General features: G+C 40.6%; 1 protein-coding gene and 1 pseudogene across 1 annotated transcript in view; both read right to left on the bottom strand.

Annotated features, from left to right (window-relative positions):
* The window catches only part of LOC144480482 (furin-like), an 88,518-nt gene that overhangs the window by 38,809 nt on the left and 27,282 nt on the right, over positions 1-22,427 (bottom strand). The window contains exon 2 of the mRNA XM_078199965.1: positions 6,593-6,691. Coding sequence (XP_078056091.1) covers positions 6,593-6,691 — 99 coding nt within the window. The remainder of the gene's footprint in view (positions 1-6,592; positions 6,692-22,427) is intronic.
* On the bottom strand, positions 7,711-7,861 carry LOC144480614 (U2 spliceosomal RNA; annotated as a pseudogene).

Genomic DNA, 22,427 nt, shown 5'->3' with positions numbered 1-22,427 from the left:
TGCTGTACTGCTTAATGTTAAGAGTCAGGAGAAAGGGAATGGTTGGTTATGGACATTTGGCTAGATGATCCTCTTGGTTTGGAGAAAATCAGGTGAAACAGTGCCGGGAGGGACAGGAAGGTGAGAAGTCCTTTCCATCTGCAGGTACTAGACAACAATTTCCTTTGGACATCCTCCATGAAGACCACCAGTGTCACACCCTATCCCTTGGTTGCTGCACATCTTGTAACTTGCCACTGTGCGTCAGCCAGTGCACTCATTCCATATCTTCCTTAGTTAGCAGAGAGCTGAGCTGGTGCATTGAGGGTGATGAATTTTGTCATCTTGAGAGAATGGATGTGTGTTATTCTGTAAAGGCAGTTCATGTATCCGTGCACGGGTGCATGCTCATGCATGCTGGGAAAAGATTAAAGATGATCTTTTGTCAGGAACAGTTGAGGGGAAAAGACTAAAGGTGTTAGATGTGCGGATTTGCAAGGAGACTTTTCGGGTCAATGGTTTTATAAGTAAATAGGCTCAGTTTAGAAACTTGCATTAGGAGATACCCGGGGAACTGCTGTTTTCAGCTGTTAAATTTCAAAGGAAAGTAAAAGGCTTGTACGACTTGCAATGGTTTTGTATGTAAATAAGGATGTTAAATTTTATTTGACCTGAAAACAGGGACCATACAAAAGCATGAAATCTTTTAATTGTTTGGAATAGTGAAGTTCAAAGCAGTGCTGAGAACAATGGAATTGGAGATGAAAAGGAAAGAAAAGGATATTTTAAGAGTTACTATGGAGAGCCTGGGGGTTGTGTGAAGACGACCTATTGGCAACATTGCTGAGTGGAGAGAAAAAGAGGTGCAATTTGAATCAGCCAGAAAAGTCTCAAGGCTGCAAAATGCAGTCCTGAAGTTTTGGGATTTTCACAGCAAATAGATGAGAGTTTGAGGTAGAGTGGTATGCCTCAAGGTGACAGCAGCATCACCTTGGGATATTACTGGATTTTTATAGTTAGAAAACTATAAGGGAGTATTGCCTGGGTTGAGTTACTTATGAGTCTGACCAAGTAAGGAGTCTTTGAGTGAATTTTTTGTAAGACTAATTTTAACTGTGCAACTGTTATCTTGCGTGCTTAAGTTTTCTTTTAAGAAATTTTCTACTTTTAATTGTAAGTTCCCAAAAGTGTTACCAGATTTCATGCTGCTGAGATTAAGTTTTCTCCTCATTTCCAGAGTACAAAAAAGGGTATGGCTCAGTAAACAAAGTTTCCCTCTGGGATTTGGTTTGCTCAGAAATTAACATCTGCAGTCACAACAGTATACATCTTGTTGAATGGAGGCTCCCAAGATACACAAAATGCTTTTGGATGCCCTCAAAGCATCCCTGAGGAAGACAAACATCCATGCTGACTCATGAAAGACCCTGGCTTGCAACCAACCAAAACGACAACTTAGCCAGCAAGGCACCAAACATATTAGTTAGAAACGTACAAAAAAGCCAAGGCATCGAAGGGAGTGCACAGGCCTTGAAACAGCCCATCCACCCGATGCTTCAAGTACTTGCAAACGGAGTCTGCAGATTACAGTTTGGACTTAGCCATCTTGGTTCCTCTCTGGTTTAATTTGGTTCTAAATCATCCTTGATCAAGAAGGACTGCCTATGGAGAAGACAACTCTACATTCAAAGTGGGTGCAAGGACTTCATATACACTGCTCCATCCGAGTGGCAAATCTGCAAGTGTCTGGTTTAATACCTGAGCAAATTCAAGTTATGGTAATCAGCAATTAGGAAAATTGTGCACTAAACCCAGACTTTTAAACAGGCATGTCTTATTAACACAATACCCATTTAGTACTTATTTTCATCGTTTAGCCAAGGTAACCCCTGAGCCTCCTTGGAGATTGGATTGCACCAATTTCACCCAGGCTTCCAAAATGTATTTAAAACCTTACATAGGCAGGGTTATGAAACCTTCAGGATTGAATTAATTTCTTGGAAACTCCTGTGAATAATTGAATAACCCAGGAGAAAAATCATAGGGACATTAAAATAATGTTATTTTTTGACACTTTCAACATTACTATTTTTACAACTAATACACTAGAGATAGTTTTTAAAAAGTCTGTTTGACTGGGTGAGGTTGTTGGAGACGTCTGATTGAAACTTCCAGGAATACATCGAGACTTGGCAACCCCCCATGTAGGGGAAATTAGAATTAAACAATAATTCAGCTTAAAATATCTCAGGAGGGAAAAAAAAAGTTATGTGCATGTTGTAAGCAGCTGTTTGCAACACTTGCAACGATAGTCACTAATGCAGTCCTTGCACCACAAACTGCTAAAATAGGCATGACTCCATCAGCTGAGAAGGGAGTTGCAGTTGAACTGTGCCTCAATATAGAGCTGTCAAAGGGGAAGGTTTGCACCTGCACCCAATCCCACCCATGAGTTCTACCAATTGAGCGCGAGGAGGAAGTCCGGTTTACCTGTTCCTGGTTTTCTGAAATAAGGAGAATGCACAATGCCGAAAAGACTAAATGCAAATTTCTTTCATATTTATCAAAGCAGACAAACTGTGGAGCAGAAACAATACAACTGGCATGCCTTGCCCTCTTTGCGTGGGAATATTTCACAAATCGCAGGTCGAATGTTTTGTGTATTGTTTGCTTCTGCCAGCTGCATCCTGTTGGTTTACTCTAAAGGAAATAAACCCACTGCCTTTGTTAATTAATCAAAGCTCAACCCAAGATTGTGTTGTGTGTTTCCTTTATTGGTTCAGTAACCTCCCCATCTAACTGAATAGATACACGAAATAACATGCCCATTATTGCTAAATACCAGGGGAATATTTTTTTTGGTGAAGACTAAACAGGAAATATTTAGGGAACCGTTGCAAAGCACCATCTCTTCCCAATAAACAGCTTCCAGCTTTGCCCTCCAGTGTCACGCTCAAGTGACAATTCTGCATAAGATGCGTTGACAGGTTCTCCCTCCCTGGAAGGAGTCACAATCCGATCTCACCACACTTTGCAGCAAGGTAACAAGCAGCAGTGGACACCCAGCTAATTCCTACTCATCCCTGTAACTTGAAGCACCCAACAACTGGAAATTGAGAACTGAACCTGGGACCTTCCAAATCTCCTGTGGGCTGCGTTACACAAGTCACCATATTTACATCCTGGAATGTTGAGTGACTTCAAAGGAATTATTGCCTTCTCTGTACATCCTCTGTGCAGCACGTCATCTCAAAATTACGAGACATGGGCTAAATACCTCAAAAGGGATAGAAGTTTAGTGGCACTGTAACATAGCAAGCAATTGGAATATTAAATAAAAGTCTATACTTGTTATACCCCTTTTGCGAGCATTCATTATATTCTCAATGCCACTAAAGAAGCATTATTATATGACTCCTTCCAACACCACCCAAGCAAAGTGCACTAAAACTTGTAGTCCTGTTCAGTCATCAGCTCTGCACCCAAGGTTGGGAACAGCCTCCATTTCAAATTAAGTTGTGTGTGAAGTGGATCGAGCCAGAATATAGGGGATCAAGCACACCTATATTGGATACAAGTACACAAAAACATGACCAGAAGCTGAAATGTACAAGCAGAACTCAGACTCGATACCCTCAATCAGAATTGTACCGAGAATGCAGAAACATGGGTTGAAGTGGATGAGTTCTCGAGACGACAGTAGCACCTCAAGACCACCAAGCATAACTGAAGCTAATAAAATAGCAGTTAAGTTTTTGCTCAACTCCCAATGGAATCTAAAGAATTGGCATGGGAGTTAAAGCAGAGCTGTCAGCACTCCCACTCACTGAACCCTGGAACCACCCGAGGGAAGCAAACAGGCATAGCTAGTTCAGCTTGTATGCATTCCCAGGCTGGATTTTGTTTGTGTGAAATATGAACACAGACTCCAAGTTGTGAATTGCAGTTCACAGATTAAATAGTCTAGAAACATTAGAGCAAGCAAATCAAGTTCAAACACCAAAAGGTTAGTCTTCTGAACTGATCCAGGACTAGTTACTGATCCCAAGGTGTTACAAACACAAGATCACATACAACACAAGGCATGGGAACAGGTTATTCAACCAAACAATCTACGCCAGCGTTTTGTCCATTCGAGCATCCTTCCACCTTTCCTTATCCAAATCTGCCGTTGCAACCCACTATTCTGGTCTCCTTGTATACTCATTTAGTTGCCCCTTAAAATACTCTGCACTTTAACTGCCCCATGGTACAATGTTCCACATTTTCACCACTCTCTGGGTAAAAAAGTTTCCTTTGAATTCCCTATAGGATTTCAGTAACCATCCTATACTGATGGCCTCTATGCTCTTCCCCACAAGAAGGGTCATTCTCTGCATCCACTCAAGACATTTTAAATACCTTTCTTATTCCACTCTTCAGCCTTCTTTTTCAAGTGGAGAGAGATTTATTACATCAATCCTTTCCTGATATGCACCCCCTCCTTTTTATAAAATGGCAACCAAAACTAATACAGGTTTAGCAAAACTTTCCTACTTTTCAATTCTGTCAGGAAATAAAGCAGAGTGCTTGGTTTGCTTTCTTTATGGCCTTGCTAACCTGTGGAACAGCTTGCAGTGTTATAGTTGTACTAAAGATCCCTCTGTCCCTCCATCCAACTTGCATTGTCCAAGTAATGTGTTATCCCTATCCTTCCTAACAAAAGGCACTGTCATGTTTACCTGATTTGACCCGTGTTTGCAAATTTATTGCTGTCCTCCGTATAGGTACCTTCCAACCCAGCTTTTGTTTTCAACATCAAAATCCAAATCGTTAATGTAAATTGCAAACTGCAGTAGTCCCAGCACTGATCACCTTGGACCATTTCTCACCTTGTACCAGCTTTTCTACTCACTCTTCCCTTCCTGTCTTGTCAGCTAGCAATCCATCCTGCCCATTGTCTTGACTCCACATCCTCTGACCTTATTCATCTGTCTATCTTCATGCATCTTGTCAAAAGCCTTTTATAAAGTCAGGTAAATTACATCTATTGCATTACCATGGTTTAATTTTGCCATTGCCTCCTCAAAATTTAAAGGTTAACCAAGAAAGATGTTTCCTTCTCAAATCTATGCTGACCACTTATATTCATTTTTGATGTTTATCTAGGTGTGAAGTTGAAAAACTAATGTGCTCAAAATACAATAGTAGGAATATTCAATTCACTCAAATATGACATTGCGAATTATAAATACAAACATAGAAATTAGGATTAGGCCACTTGAGCCTGCTCCACCATTCAGTTAAGATCATGGCTGATCAGATTGTAATCTCAACTCACATTCTCACCCACCGCAATAAGCTTTCACCCCCTTGCTCATCAAGGATTTCTTGAACTCTGCCTTAAAAATATTCAAAGACTCCATTATCCATTATCTTTTTGAAGTGTTACGACCTCAAATAATTTCTCCTCCTCTATCTTAAATGAGCAACTCAGTGACCTCTAGTTCTAGATTCTGCAACAAGAGGAAACATCCTCTTCACACCCACTCAGTCAAAACCCTTCAGGATTTTAAATATTTCAAGCAAGTTGCTTCTTAGTCTTTCAAACTCCAGAGGATACAAGCCTAACCTGTCCAACCTTTTTCTCACAAGACAACCCACCCATTCCTGGTATTAGTCTAGTAAACCTTTTCTGAACTGCTTCCAATGCATGTAAATTCTTCCTTAAATGAGACCACCATTACTGTACACACTAATGTTGTCTCACCAATGCCCTGTACAAGTGAAACACAAACTCCCTACTTCTGTATTCAATTTCCCTCTCTATATATAACATTCTATTAGCTTCCCTAATTACAGGCTGTACCTGCATTCTAGCCTTTTGTGATCCATGCAATAGGATATAGAACCCTCTATCTCAGAGCTCTGCAATCTCACCATTTAGATACGCTTTATTCTTCCTGCCAAAATGAACAATTGCATATTTACCCACATCATACTCTATTTGTCTGATCTTTACCCACACCTTTAACCAATGTCCCTTTGCTGCTTCTGTGTGCCCTCTTCACAGCTTACTTTCCTATCTATCTTTGTGTTATCAGCAAATTTGGCAACCATACCTTTGGTCCCTTCATCCAAGTCATTTATATAAATTGTAAAAAGTTGATGTCCAGCACTGATCCCTGTGGTACACCCTACCCATCATATATGCCTACTCAGTGTCCTATTAGCTAGCCAATGTTATTCCTTGCACCATGAGTTTTTATTTTCTGCAATAACATTTGATGTGGCACCTTATCACACTTCCCTGCATGATATTCCTAATTCATTTGTAACCACCAACATTTCATCCCCGTGTTAGTCAGCTTGAACTTACTCTCTGGGTACATTCTAGGTTTGGAAGTATAGAGCCTACAAATTGCATTACTGGATGTGTTTATCAAGCTTCTATTCACAACACTGCTTATGTTCTCTCAAACCTGCACTTTTATATAGTTCTTGCATTTAACTTGGGAACAAAAATCATGCCCCAGGTTTTTAGGAATGACGGATTTTAAGTTGGGTTGCCAAAATTCCCAAGAGCCAATTCAATGAATGGAAGAGATTAATTCAAGCCTCGTCCTTTACGTACCTGAGGGTTCTGTCGCAGTTTATTGTGATGATAAGTGTGTTCATTCAGTGATCGTTTCACCAACCCATGATGCTGGAAATGATAATAGTCATCAAAAATCTGCAAAACAGAAGCACAGTATCCATTAATACTCAAGCAAAATATTAACTATAAAAAGCCAAGCCTCGTCATGTCTACCTGAAGTGGAAGACGTTTGAGCTGCTGTGTAACATATAGCAAGATTGTAATGTATAGCAGCAACATTTAAACAGCATCTGGATGAGCACTTCGCCAAGGCACAGTAGGCTATGATCCAAGTGCTGGTAAATGGGATTAGTATTGATTGGTATTTGATGGATGGCATAGACATGGTGGGCCGAAGGGCGTGTTTCTGGACCCTATGACCCTAAATTTAGAGTCTCAACACTCAGACCATTGCATTCCTCCAATTGAGGCCTTTTGAGCACCCCCAATTTTACTCACTCCAGCACTGGCAGCTGTCTCTTCAGCTGCCAAGGCCTTAATCTCTGGAATTCGCTTTCTAAACTTCGCTACACTCCTCCTTAAAACCTTTCCCTCTTACCAAGCTCTGCGCCATCTGCCCCAAGAACTTCTAACTTGGCTCATCATCACATTCTATTTATAAAGCTCCCAAAAACCATCTTGGGATGTTTGATTACATATATAGATGCAAGTTACTGCTGAAGACAACTTGGTTTCTGCAAAGTTAGCTGATGTTAATCAGGAAAGCAATGTGGATGTTTCAAGTGTCTTCAGTGTCATTAAGACAAACCTTCACAGTAAACTTCCAATGTTCCAACCCAAACATTTTCCAAACACCTACTATTATTACAATGCACTTAACATAGGATATTTTAGAAAACACCAACTTGTCTTAATTTTATGGCACATGTCAGCTTTTTCCCTTCTTGACAGAATCAGCCACTGTTGCAGTACAGGACACATTGTTCCAACAGCCCTTCTTTTTTTTATTCAAATTCAATCAAATCAAATCCAATTCAGAGTCTCAACAAGTTGAGACATTCCCGATCCAAGCTGACAAGACAGGGCTCTCACCTCCCGTCTTGGGCTTGATCTACATGATCCTAGCTGATTAGAGTAGACATAGCTCCTCCTCCAAGGCTTGATCCCATTCGCATCTTGGCCAAAAGGCCAATTTGCCGCTTTTAAAAATTGCTTCAAATGAAGCTAAAACGTAACCTAATGACTTCAACCAAGCACAGCATGTCGATACTACACTTGATCTTAGCCAAAAGACCGAGAAGCGATTCTTAGATTACAGCAAGGGTGGCGAGCTAAGTTTAAGTTTATTTATTAGTGCCATCAGTAAGCTTACAATAACAGTGCAATGAAGTTACTGTGAAAATCCCCTAGTCACCACACTCCGGCGCCTGTTCGGGTACACTCACGGAGAATTTAGCACAGCCCATGAACCTAAGCAGCACATCTTTGGACTGAGAGGAAACCAGAGTACCTGGAGGAAACCCATGCAGACATGGGGAGTGCACGCAAGCTCCACACAGACAGTGACCCAAGCTGGGAACTGAACTTGGGTCCCTGGTGCTTTGAGGCAGCATTAACCACTGTACCACTCAAACAAAGGGAGTCAACTGACCCTCATTCAATTCTCACTTGCATCCAAAGCCATCCCAGACTGTTACCCTCCAAAAGGTTAAAAAGCAGGTAGGACAATTGGAACTACTGTTCCAAACCATCAACACCCCCCCCCAAACTTAATAATTTGGGATGATTTAACAATAGATTTGAAATTGAACTTGGGAACCCACGATATGTATGGTTTTGTGCCCATAATAATTAGGTTCATTAAAGAGTTGATGGACATGTTTTTCCAGTATGTAGCATTTTCACATGTATGACAAGTCAATTAACTCATAGCAGTTAGGCATAAGCTGAAGGGCATAAAACAGGCAGGTGTCTGCATAGAACAAGCAGAACTTCTGGATACTTAATTATTTTCCTATTAAATCAGTTTATGAGTCGGAAAGTAAACCAGACCTAAATAAACACACAAATGAAGGTACATTTCATTATACTCAATTAGCTGTTTCAGATTTATGCCGGCAGGCTTCTTTTGATGGTTAAGTCAGTAAATATGCTGTAACAGAACCACACAGGTTAATAGGCTTCAGGTTAAATTCCAAGTTGTTGAGGCGTCAGTTGGGGCTGCACTGCTATATCTTTGGGCTGCAAGGCAAAAAAACCCAAAGATCAGTTATAATTCCTGCTTCTGTTAATCCAGTGATCCTTCTAGAAAAGTAAAAGCGCGCATATTGGACAAGAGTCAAATTTGGATATTACCTATTTGGTGGTAAATTAGTTTGCTGTCACTCGTTATCCAGATTCCTGCCTATTACAAGTCCTCTCCCAATTGTGCCAGTTATAACGGATTGCCTTTCAGCATCCTAACTTGTGCATATCCAGTAAAATCTCTGAAAACTGCACTTCTGCGCGATAGTGAAAAGTATTGTTTCTTGTGCGCTATACAGTCAAAACATACCATTCATAGAGTACATAGGGGAGAAGGAAAGGAGAGGGTGCAGAATACAGCTTGTTTTGATTTGTCACATGTATTGGGATACAGCAAAAAAAGTATTATTTCTTGCATATCATACAGGCAAAGCACACCATTCATAGAGTACATAGGGGAGAAGGAAAGGCGAGGGTGCAGAATATAGTTACACTTATAGCTAGGGTGTAGAGAAAGTTCAGCTTGATGTAGGGTAGGTCCATTCAAAAATCTGATGGCAGCAGGGAAGAAGCTGTTGAGTTGGTTGGTACGTGACCTCAGACTTTTATATTTGTCTGACGGAAGAGGGTGGAAGAGAATGTTTGGGATGCATGGGGTCCTCGATTATGCTGGCTGCTTTCCCGAGCGGCACAGTGGCAGAGTGGTTAGCACTGCTGCCTCACAGCGCCAGGAATCCAGGTTTGATTCCCAGCTTGGGTCACTGTCTGTGCAGAGTCTGCACGTTCTCTGTGTCTGCGTGGGTTTCCTCTGGGTGCTCTGGTTTCCTCCCACAGTCCAAAAGATGTGCTGGTTAGGCGCGTTGGCCGTGCTAAATTCTCCCTCAGTGTACCCGAACAGATACCAGATTGTGGTGACTAGGGGATTTTCATTTGTATGCCGAGAGCCTACTTGTGACACTAATAAACTTTAAATTTACATGCAGAGTTAACAAAATGGAATGCAAGTAAAATAAATGAGGTGCCTAAATATAATAGAGCTTTAGCAAAGAACTCACCAACTTACCTGATGGTTCAGTGTATCAAAGCTAATAAAGAATTGCCCTCGAGTGAGAAACCCAGAAGACAGCTATCTTGCATGGAACTATACCCCAGCAGGACTGTCTCTTAAGGGAACACATTGTGGGGGAGTGGGTGCAGACACCAGAAACTGCTCCAGAAACTGCTACTAAGACTGAAAATATGAATAAAATCAGGTATTCAGTTAATTTGCTCACAAGCTTCCCTTTACTACTAGAAGTGGATCAAGGGGTAAGTCAACTCTGCCAACTAAATATTTCAGTTTCATCTTGTTCCAAGTGCTCAGATTGAGAGGTGCAACATTTGCGTGTGGGTGTAAATGATTCATGACGATATTAAAAACATGGTCCTGTGACTGCCTGCAGATTACTCTAATAATTCATCTTTGAAATGACTGAACAATTGCTCAGCGCATAACTGACGTATTTTTTTTAAAACAACCTCAACATCACAGCACTTATCAGTGTCTGCACTGAACTCTAAACATGCCTTAAACCTAATAAGATTGGCCATATAGATACTGAAATATCACCTTTTTTTAGAAGGGTCAAGGTCCTGGAATAACTTTCTTCTAACTGGTGCTATGATGCAATTTTCAGGAATTAGTTTGACAGAACACAAACATGACGGTTAGAATTTTGTCTCCTTATGCAGAGTTAGGTCAATTTGTGGGCAAAAACCTGGAAGCTGAATACTAAATTAGAACACTTTTCATTAAAAAGTTTATAAGTTTATTTATCAGTCACGAGGCTAACACTGCAGTGAAGTTGCTGTGAAATTCCCCTAGTCACCACACTCTGGCACCTGTTCGGGTCAATGCACCTAACCAGCACACCTTTGGACTGTGGGAGGAAACCGGAGCACCCGGAGGAAACCCACGCAGACATGGGGAGAACGTGCAGACTCCACACAGACAGTGACCCAAGCCAGGAATCAAACCCAGGTCCCTGGTGCTGGGAGGCAGCAGTGTTAACCACTGTGCCACCCCTGTTGAGAATAGGCATGCAACAGATGTGACGTAATGAAGGATAGGAGCACAATCTGTGCAAGAATGCACAGATGTCAATGTTAGTTAGGTCAAATATACAAAGCTCTGTTTCATTCCCCCTCAGGAAAAAAGGACAGAAATCAGGTCACAATTTTCACAAGGCGGCATTTTGCTCACCTTTGGTCATCCAAATGGATCATAAATCTCTGGCTTCCAGAATTTTCTTGTTTTATAAAACAGTCCAGGCTTTCCTCCCCTCTCCTTCTCTCTTCCCCCACCCCATATTCACTTCCTGAAGTTCTTTCCATACAAAGATGTTTTCCTGACATCAGGCCTAAATTTTAAATATGAATTTGACCCCTGACCTACTCGCGATTGGATTTAAAATATTCCAAACATACCTTCTCCATTCCCTTTAACTATCCAAGACTGTCTCTTCTGTTAGTGTGAATATCTCCAAGTTACCTCGTCTTTCCTTATATCACACACCTGACACTGAAGAATCAGCTTCGTAGATCATCTCTGCACTGCCTCCAGCACTCGTGTCTGATGAGAAGAATATTTTTCTCTAATTCTCTTCTCAGAATAGTGGGGACACAGTTATTGAATTTTTTTTTAAAAGTCCAAGTTGGATAGATTTGTGACTGACAAAGGGAGTCAAAGGGTGTGGGGGGTAGATATTAAACTAGAGACCACAATCAGATCATCCATCATTACTGATCATATCAAACGATGCAGCAGGCTAAAGGGGCTGAATGACTTGCTCTGCTCCTAACTCGTATGCCTACGTGCTCATCTCTTGTGCCACGTTCAAACTAGATGGTATTCATGGTGTGGTCAGATCAGGGCACTTGACAGTTTTTAATCTAAAAAAGTGATTTGCAAGCCAAAATTAACAATATTGGACAGGTCTGATGTCATGCAATATCAGCTTTAAATAAAGCACGAGCAGATAGAAGCCTTTGCATATATTTGCAAGCATAGAACCATAGAAAATTACAGCTCAGAAACAGGCCTTTTGGCCCTTCTTGTCTGTGCCGAACCATTTTATGCCTAGTCCCACTGACCTGCACTTGGACCATATCCCTCCACACCCCTCTCATCCATGAACCCGTCCAAGTTTTTCTTAAATGTTAAAAGTGACCCCGCATTTACCACTTTATCCGGCAGCTCATTCCACACTCCCACCACTCTCTGCGTGAAGAAGCCCCCCCTAATATTCCCTTTAAACTTTTCTCCTTTCACCCTTAACCCATGCCCTCTGGTTTTTTTCTCCCCTAGCCTCAGCGGAAAAAGCCTGCTTGCATTCACTCTATCTATACCCATCAAAATCTTATACACCTCTATCAAATCTCCCCTCAATCTTCTACGCTCCAGGGAATAAAGTCCCAACCTATTCAATCTCTCTCTGTAACTCAGCTTCTCAAGTCCCGGCAACATCCTTGTGAACCTTCTCTGCACTCTTTCAATCTTATTTACATCCTTCCTGTAACTAGGTGACCATGATCAGGGCTACCTGACGCCAACAGTGATCACCCCTTATAAACTGCCATTTTGAATCACAAATTCAGAGAAACAAAAAATGTTTTAAATTGAAAGCAACAACTTGAAGTTATACTGCAACTTTAATATAGTAAAATATCCAAAGAAATGTCACAGGAGCAAGATCAAATTAACAATCTAACAGTGTCCCAGAGGAAACATCAGAGGTGACCAAAAGATTGGACAAAAAGGGTAGATTTTCAAAGTGCCTTAAAAATGCAAGCTTAGGGAGGCAACTGCAGAGCTTGGGGCTTAAGCATCTGAAGTTACAGTAGTAATGGTGAAGGGGTCAAAAACCAAGGACACGCAAGCGACCAGAACTGGAACAGCACCGGGATCAGAGTCACCAGGCAGGAGGAAATCACCGAGATACGAGGGGCAAGACCACAGAGGGAGCTGTAAATATGGATCAGAATTTTAAAATTGAGGCAATGCCAGACCAGAAATCAATAAGCTATATCCAAATAGATTTTAAACAAATGAAATCACAAGCAATTGCCTGGTTAAGGGATATATGAGCAACAAATCCCAGGACCAAATGTCATTGCCTGAAACTCTCATCTGGGCGGCCTCATTCTTCTCCCACTCACTGCTCTCCGTATATTCAGTCCTTTCCACAACAATTACTTTTACTCAGTTCCCCAATTCAAGTCGGATTTCATTTCACAAACTCCATTTTTTTTAATAAACAGTGAAGCTTCATTTAGCTCCGTAGTTTTAGCACACGATTTTATAAAGGTACATGTGCAACACTGCAGACTTATGTGTCTAATGTGAAGTTGTGAAAAAATTCCAACATTTAGCAACAGTTAAAATGCTAATAGACAATTTAGTTTAAATGTTGAAGTGCTACATGGGCTATTTTTACATTGTAGGACTTTTAGAACAGTTTTAACACCGCAATTCGAAATGCCGTCACTAGGAGATGCTGAATTTTATAAATAGATTTTAAAATCTGGAAGCTTTTTTGACAACACATTGGATTTTAATTAACAGCAATTATGCAGTTGAATTAAGTGCCTAAAGCTACTAAACTTAGGTTGGATAGAAAAACTTGTACTTCTTATAGAAATTCATATTTTCCTTAAACGAACAACTGTCAAGAATCGGTGAAATTTTTAATAAATTAAGAGCAAGAGAGGCAAATTCCAAACTGGCTGAGGGGTTATGTTGTCTGCGTTGGAGTAGCATGTAATCAACCATTGTGCATTATTGACTCACTGCAACTATTTGATGTAAAAATGCCAGCACCACAAATTTAAGGCTTTCATCCCAAACTGGATGTGTGTCTAATACTGGAGACTAAAATTCCATTTTAGGACTTTTGCTCAGATTCCATAGTCTCTATTCACCATTAAAAACAACTGACCCAACCATCTATTTAGAAAATAAAAATTGAGTAAGGAATAGATTTTGCTACCTCTCAGTGGTAGAACTTTTGCCTCCAAACAAACTTGAAGCCAGATAGTGCAGTATGAAGGAAATATTGCAATGTCATGGGCTCCTTCATTCAAACATCGACTAGTTAGGGGTTTTTTTTTTAAAAAAAGGGCAGCATGGATAAGTTGGGCCAAAGGGCCCATTTTCATGCCGTAAACCTCCATTACTCTAAATGGAGACCTGTTAATCTGGTCAGATGGACATAAAAGATAGAGACTTATAAAAGAGCATGGAAATTCTCAGTGGGGATGTGTTTTCCAAAATTAGTAGATAGATTAATGAATCATTTAACTGATTTGTCACTTATGGAACTTTGTCATCTACAAATTAGTTGCTGCATTTGTCTACCAAAGGACAGTAACTATTTGACCGAAATACTTCAGCACTCAAGAATGACAAGCACAGTATAAATGCAAATCCTTTATAAATAATAATAAATATCTGTAGATTTCTTCAATCCATTCCAACTTTAAATGGCAGGGTGACAAAAGCATTTGACATGATATGAAAGCAAACGAGAATTCAAAGTCAGGTTTACAGCATGCAACAGGCCCTTCAGCCCAACTTGTCTATGCCACCTTTTTCTTTAAAACCCCAAAGCTAGTCCCAATTGCTCGCATTTGGCCCATATCCCTCTATCCCCATCTTACCCAACTGTCTAAATGCTTTTTAAAAGACAAAATTGTACCCGCCTCTACTACTACCTCTGGCAGCTTGTTCCAGACAAACACCACCGTCTGGAAAAAAATTGCCAAAGATGTGCGGGTTAGGTTGATTGGCCATGCTAAAAAAAATTGCCCTTAGTGTTCTGAGATGCATAGGTTAGAGGGATTAGTGGGTAAATATGTAGGGATATGGGGGTAAGGCCTGGGTGGGTTTGTGGTCGGTGCAGACTCGATGGGCCGAATGACCTCTTTCTGTACTGTAGGGTTTCTATGATCTATGAATTCTATGATGGACACTTCTGTATCTCTCCCCCCTCACCCTAAACCTATGCCCTCTAGTTTTAGATTCCCCTAATTCATCCTGCATAACATAAATACTCAGAACAAACAACATTTGCAGGACTCAAATTTCTTGGCACTCCTGTATGACCCAAAATGTGTTCATTAACACATTTAACAGAGCAAAAAGAAATATGCCAGGTTTGTCACAATATTGCAATAGTGGGGTACAAAAGCGTATCAATACGTCACATACTTTGGTCATGTTTATAGGTGGGGTCTAGGCTCATAACTCAAGCTTCTGATTTTGTTCGACAGTGCACTGAACCACCTGCCTTACTAACGTAGCTCGCTACCAATAGAGTACAGCCACATTTTCATAATAAATCCACATTGAGTTTTAAATGAAAATCCAAACAAAACCACTATGGTGAAATAAAGAGATTCCATGAGCTCCAGGAGATTGCAAATTCACATGCACTTTATTCCGCCACCATTATGAAATTTCTTCCAGCTGTGGACCTACATTAAATGAATCATCAATTCAGCAAACCAGATTACAAAAGGCTCTAAAAAAAAAAATCAGCATCTAGTTGGAAAATTAAACAGCCAATAGCAATCAGGACTGCCGAATTCAGTATAGCCAATTCCAATTAGGTTACCAGTTAGCAAATTTGAAATCTCACTCAAGCATTTATAATTGTAAGACAGTCATGTAAAAATTGGGATTAACACATTCTATTGCAAATGGAAAGCATTTGTAAATTAATTGAAGGGAAGACGAGCTAGTATTGAGAAATAGATCCCTCTACTTTGGGCATCCAGTTAGTAGTGCCTGCCTGCACTAAAAAAACTAGACAAGGTAGCATGGCAAGATACAAGCCAAAACTCTTCATCCAAATATCCCTCAACCTCAACTGAAGCATGGTACTCCCCATGGCATCAGTATTTTCCACATCAGCTATTTTGTGGTCTGATGAGATTTGCCAAATTAGTGGTGGTTCTGTTTCATTGATCCACACCCTCAGAAATTGGGTTGAAGATTAAGATTTGGAGCTCTAAATGATGGCATTATTTTCCCCATTCCAGAAAAGTTGTTACTTCACTTTGTTTTCCTCCCAGCTTCAAGCTGTTTTAATGTACAGCAGCAACCGGCAACCAGAGCCAAACCAATGGATCCAATATCAGTCGGATGTTTCTTAAACACACTTTGCAAAGTCTTCTTCACCACCCTGAATTGCATAAGATACCATTAATGCGGTCTTTGCTTATCACTATCAGGCTGCTTCAGCTGCACTGTTTATTCAGAGAATATTTTATACAGCACTCGCTGAGAAATATTCTCAGAATATTTAGGTGCTTGCAACTGGACATTCAATACAGCTGTACAGTAAAGCTATATAAGAATTCACCACTCAGAATCCATAAAGTACAGGAGGCCATTCAGCCCATCGAGCCTGTAGCGACCACAATCCCACCCAGGCCCTATTCCTGTAACCCCATGCATTTACCCTGCTAATCCTCGTGACACTAGGATCAATTTAGCATGGCCAATCAACCTAACCCACACATCTTTGGAGTTACTATCCACCTGACCAGGATATAGCTTTTATTAATTCCCAAGCTATTCCAATACGAACATTAAACAGCACTCTCCACTAGCATACACTAACTCATTCTTTTCCAAGGCCTCAAATCTTAATTATTAATCTTTCATTGCTTCACGTGCTTTTAACAATCAAGATCATCATCACCAAGCTAGCTTCTCGGCATCTCTCTGCTACTCTTTCAATTTGTATTGATCTGTTCTATGGGAATCAGTTCTTCATTTAGGTTTATTAAAAACACTGCCCAGGAAGAAGTCTTTAAAAAGACACCAGATGTCAAATGGTTGGCTGAATCATAATTCTGCTGTTCAACGCAAGAAATCAGAAGACCAAAAAGGGATGTCCCCACTTAATTCATTACACCACACTACCCACCCACTCCACCAACCCTCCCCTACTTTTTGGCCCACTGTTCAGGCCCCGACAACTTTAGTCTCCCTTCCTCAACCATAAAACTTATCTTCATGCCCTCCCGAATCAGAAATCTAACATTTTTGTGAAAGTGCATCAAGCAGAAGCATTCATTCCACTGGCTGACTCTCGTACAGAAATTACATGTGATCAGTTAATTTGGCTTGCCTCAATTTGTGTTCTGACTGGAACATTTCTTACACTAATTTGAGGATGTTGAAAACCATCAAGTCTTCTGCACTTAGCTCTCAGTTCCCTCGCTGCACCTCCCCCACCCCCACACATTTCCAAGATGTTCTAAACTTTTGAAACACGCTACATAAATACAAGTTCTTTCTTTAATATCCCAAAAGTAGTACCCTGGTGTTATTTGAATGCAATTCATTCTTAAAGCAGAAGCAAATTAATTTGAACCTGTTAAGTTTGCCTCAGAGTTCAGTGCACACACCACGAAGGTACAAAGTTCAGATTCTGGACTCCTGATCTCAGGCTTGCTGGTGCATGGTGCTGCAATTGGTCTGGGAGGAAGTTATAGAGTCAGAGGTTTACAGCATGGAAACAGGCCCTTTGGCCCAACTTGTCCATGCCACCATTTTTTTAAATCCCTAAGCTAGTCCCAATTGCCCGCGTTTGGCCCACATCCTTCTAAACCCATTTTATCCATGTAACTGTCTAAACGTTAGCTGGAATTCCAGCTCACGTTCACTACCTAGTTAGCACAGGAGGAAGCGTACATGCTGACATCGAGCAACAATAATTTATAATCACCATAGCACTTCCAATGCGATGAGAGGCCCAAAGGAGCAATATGAAACCAAGTATGACATTGAGTCTCACTGAGGTATTAGGTCAGATGACCAAAATGGTTGCTTTTAAGGAATATCCTAAAGAAGGAGAAAGGGGAATTAAGGTGGAGAAATTTAGTGAGGGAATTCCTGAATTTTGGGGCCTAGGCATCTAAAGGCACAGTCACCAAAAGTGAAACAATTTGGAATGTATAAGAGGTCAGCATTACAGGTGCACGGATATCTCAGAGGCGTGGTGGTAATATCTCTTACAGTCCAAAGTGTTTAATATGGAGAAGCTGCAAAAGCTGAGATTCACCATTCCATTTATGAGAATTGCACTTCATTTTGGCATAATGAAACTGTAAAGGCAGTGCATGGGGAGTGTTTCGGCAGACTCTACTGGAAGGCAGAGGCAGTGATATTTTTAAACTTTATTTATTAGTGTCACAAGTAAGGCTTACATTAACACTGCAACAAAGTTACTACAAAAATCCCCTAGTCGCCACACTCCGGCGCCTGTTCGGGTACACCGAGGGAGAATTTAGCATGGCCAATGCACCTAACTCACACGTCTTTCAGACTGTGGGAGGAAACCGGAGCACCTGGAGGAAACCCATGCAGACACGGGGAGAATGTGCAGACTCCACACAGACAGTGACCCAAGCCGGGAATGAAAGCCAGGTTCCTGGCACTGAGGCAGCAGTGCTAACCACTGTGCCACCCCATGGTGGTATTGCCACTGGAGTTGTAATCCAGAGACACAGGGTAATCTGGGATCAAATCCCACCTTTGCAGATGATGCAACAGGAATCCAATAAAACTAATTCTAATGAACATGAAACCATTGTTGTAAAAATCCATCTGGTTCACTGTCGTCGTTTAGGGCAGCCATCCTTACCTGGTCTGGCCTACATGTGTCACCAAATCCTCAGCAAGGTGTTTGACTCAAATGCCCTCTGAAATGGCCCAGCAAGCCACCAAGTTCAAGAGCAACGAGGGATGGGACAGTAAATGCTGGCCCAGTCAGTGACCACCCACATCCCATGAATAAATAATGGCTTAATTATAAGGACATCTCTGCATCAGTGACAGGAAAAGATGGAACCTAAAGGATTAATTAGTACATATTAATTTCCGGTGCATATCAATTTACTTTAGCAATTGCTGCATTCATATCATGAGTAATATGGACACCATGCCAAGGACTCACGACATTATAAGCTCTCAGTTGGGCTGGAGCTCCTCTCACCCGCGCCCTTTTCGACATGGGACATTCCAAAAATATAATTTCCTACATTCCATGATTGAAAATTCCCATGGAGTTGCAGGGAGTGGTGAAAATATTTATAGGGTAGAAAGGATGCTATCTCAAGTTCTCAGCTTTCCATATACCCTAGACAGTCTATAAAAATGTACTTAATGAAACCGAGTGCTGAATTACATTGTAGATGACAAATTTCCTCCGATTTTCTTTGTACATGTGGAAAGGCAACTAACTAAACTTCCAGCCATGTTGCATTTGTTAGGAGCCATGGGGCATGAAGTAAGTCTTGCTAATACTTGAAATATACAGCTGTTCTATTGTCCAACATAAACTGGTCTTTAAAAAGACCTGCATTACAATGCATTTACAACAATACCTATATATCAATAAACTGCTCACATATCCCTGCTGAACTCAGCCAATAGCACACAGATTTGTGGTCATGTCAAATCTAATGCAGCGTCAAGCGAATTTAAGTATTGAACAAATTTTGCTTGATCTGAATGAGAGAATTATCTCCATGCACCAGGACTTTGCAGAGAATAATGGCATTACAATTTGCTTATTCTGTCCATTGATTTTAATTAGCTACATGTTAATGGTAATGAAGAAAAAAAGCCCTAAAATTGGCTCAATTATTTCCCTTTTAGGGTCTGTGCATCACCTTTGTTACCAACTCTAGCTACCTTCTCAAATGTCATTCCCAAAAATGAACGATTCCTTAAAACCCTCACTCGACCCTTCAAGAATAAAATCTACCAACTAATAAAATCCAACTGGCCTCGTCTAACCAGTTTTACCTAGTATGGCGTTTCTATACCTGACCTTCGTTGCCATGTGGGCCTTGATTTCTTCACAAAGCACAATACCCATGAATATCTAGTTTATTGTTCACTGGTGTGACACACAAAGCCCTAGAATTATTAGCTTAGTAACTTGGATTGCAGATGCAAGAGACCAATCATGCCACTGATAAACTGTACCACAAGGAAAATTAAGTGGACTGTCACTTTAAATGAAAAATTAGAGTTGAAACCAAAGATTGATTCTGGATAAGCATGCACTTGTATTTATTTTTAATGAATTACAGAACTGAGCAAGTCACTGACCATGATGATTCTTTAACAAACTTCAGAAAGTCACTAACCTTTTGTGTGCATGTTTTTTGGAAGAAAAATTGTTTAAACAATTGTTGGTACGGGAAGTGAACATTTTGTTCAGTCACTAGCCCTGACCATGAGACTTGAATTTCTGTACAGATAACTCTAGTTTAGCATTACAAAGACAGATGGATTTTAATTTGCTCAATCGACTGCTCGTTTGTTTTTGAGTGAACTACCTTATCTCTCAGATTCCAGTTACCCCAAGTCCTACACCTAATTTTACTCAAGTTTCCAAAACTGCACACATCACTTACCTACACTTAACTGGTACGTGTCAAGGGAGCAGATGTGGGTCTTTTGGTTTCAATGTTATAGCATGGTTTTGTCATCACACAAGCACTGAAAGGCCAATCTTTTCAACTGATCTCCAGACAGTGGGTGAAGGTTAGTTGGCATGGAGTGGAGAGCAACTAGTGGTGGCAACCAAATTTCACCCACCTGCTTGCTCATTTAGAAAATAAAATAACCTGTGTAGTGGTTTCTTAAATTAAAAGCAGTCAGATTCAGGAAGTACTCTGATGTGCAGTAACACCCACGAGAACAGCCAGCTCAGGCATGGATATTAGTCAAGATGAAGGACTCACCTAAAACCCACCTTATAGCCTCTTATAAATCCAATGTATATTTTAAGGATATTTTATTTTCAGCTCAGCAACCAGATTTACACTTTATTTATTGGGTAAACAACTTGAATTTATCTTTAATATATCACAACATGTTCCCGAATCCGGGTGCCCTTTTTGAGCATTGCAACTGATGTTTGTGTGCAAATGAATTCAATTCCCCCCCAATAACTATTCTGAAATTGGAAAAATCAGACAATTTATGTACTTGTCTTGTAAATATTACATATTGGGAAATGTTGGATTTGCTGCATTAAACTATAGGGTTATTTGCATATTCTGGAAGTTAACACGTAACATGCCCAATATTTGAAGAAATTATCAGCACAGCTGTACAAAAACTGAAAAACGCTCATCTGAAGTTTTGACCCCTGGCAAAAATCGATACGTTAAACTGACTTTCGAATGAAGTTCACGACCTCAGCGCAACAAATTCTTTGTAACTGATCATTTCACAACCATAAAATCTTGTCTAATCTTGACTTTTAATCAGAAATATTGTTTTGCAGAGAAGAATAATCATAGAACCCCTACAGTGCAGAAAGAGGCCAATTGGCCCATCGAATCTGCACCGACCACAATCCCACCCAGGTCCTATCCCTAACCCCACGCATTTACCCTAGCTAGTTCCCCTGACACTAAGGGACAATTTACCATGGCCAATGCACCTAACTCGCACATCTTTGGACTGTGGGAGGAAACTGGAGCATCCGGAGGAAACTCACGCAGACACGGGGAGAATGTGCAAACTCCAAACAGACAGTCACCCAAGCAGAGAATCGAACCCTGGCGCTGTGAGGCAGCAGTGCTAATCAGTGCCACCATGGAACTGCGGAACAAATGGGATTATGGAAATGTGACAAACAAGGTAATTCAGTATTTGAAAATAAATACAGGCTTATGTTTCATATATATGGCATTGGATACTAACTGCATGTTTCCTCCTTTTCAGTTACTGATCTGCTATGGATTTCTACAGAGTTCCGATTTGATCAATCCCATCATTTTAAAAAGTCAGACAGCTCTCCTCAGTCTTTTCAAAAGCATTGGATTTAGCTCACAGGAGCCAAAGTTAAAAAAACTATCCACTTTCCATCAGTGGATTCAAAGTTCACGTCAAAGCCACGTTAAAAAGAAAACAAGTAGCACAAGCATACATTCTGCAAAGCACTGCAGTTCATGTTTACTGTCTCAAGCACCCAGGGTAGGCTGGTGTTGACACATCTTTTAAGTTAACATGCGGGCATGTGGCCATATTGGTTGCACAACAACGCACTCTTCAAAAACTAACAGCAAAAACATTGTACAGTTCAAATAGAGATTAGCTTTGGCATCTGAAGTTGCATTTCAATACAACCTTCCTTTTATCCCAAACTCCTCAAGTGCTCTATGTTTTCACATTTAAATCACCCCCACTTTACTGGCCTTAATAAATTTCTAATTTGTACTGCAAACATTTCAACTCTGGTATTATTTTCCTCATTGATATTTTTTATATGTAAATATTTAGGCTACAGTGATAACTATTTGTTGTCACCATTAATGATCTCTTTCCTAATGCTGCCTTTTTGTCTTGCACTCGGCAGGACAATTCGTAATGCAAGGGAAAACAATAAATGCATACTAAGAGAAAAGAGTGCAGATTTGATAGAGGCATTGCCATGGAGAATGCACCAGTTGATGGTGACTGACAGTTAACTGCCAAGCACGTTGAAATTTGAACCAGACAGCTTGACTAATTGGTAGTGCCTTGACTAATGGATGGCAGCAAATGGCTATC

The sequence above is a fragment of the Mustelus asterias genome, chromosome 29, assembly GCF_964213995.1.
Source record: "Mustelus asterias chromosome 29, sMusAst1.hap1.1, whole genome shotgun sequence".
Classification (NCBI taxonomy): Eukaryota; Metazoa; Chordata; class Chondrichthyes; order Carcharhiniformes; family Triakidae; genus Mustelus; species Mustelus asterias.
Note: the sequence above shows the minus strand (reverse complement) of the source record. Positions and strands in the feature narration are given on the sequence as shown.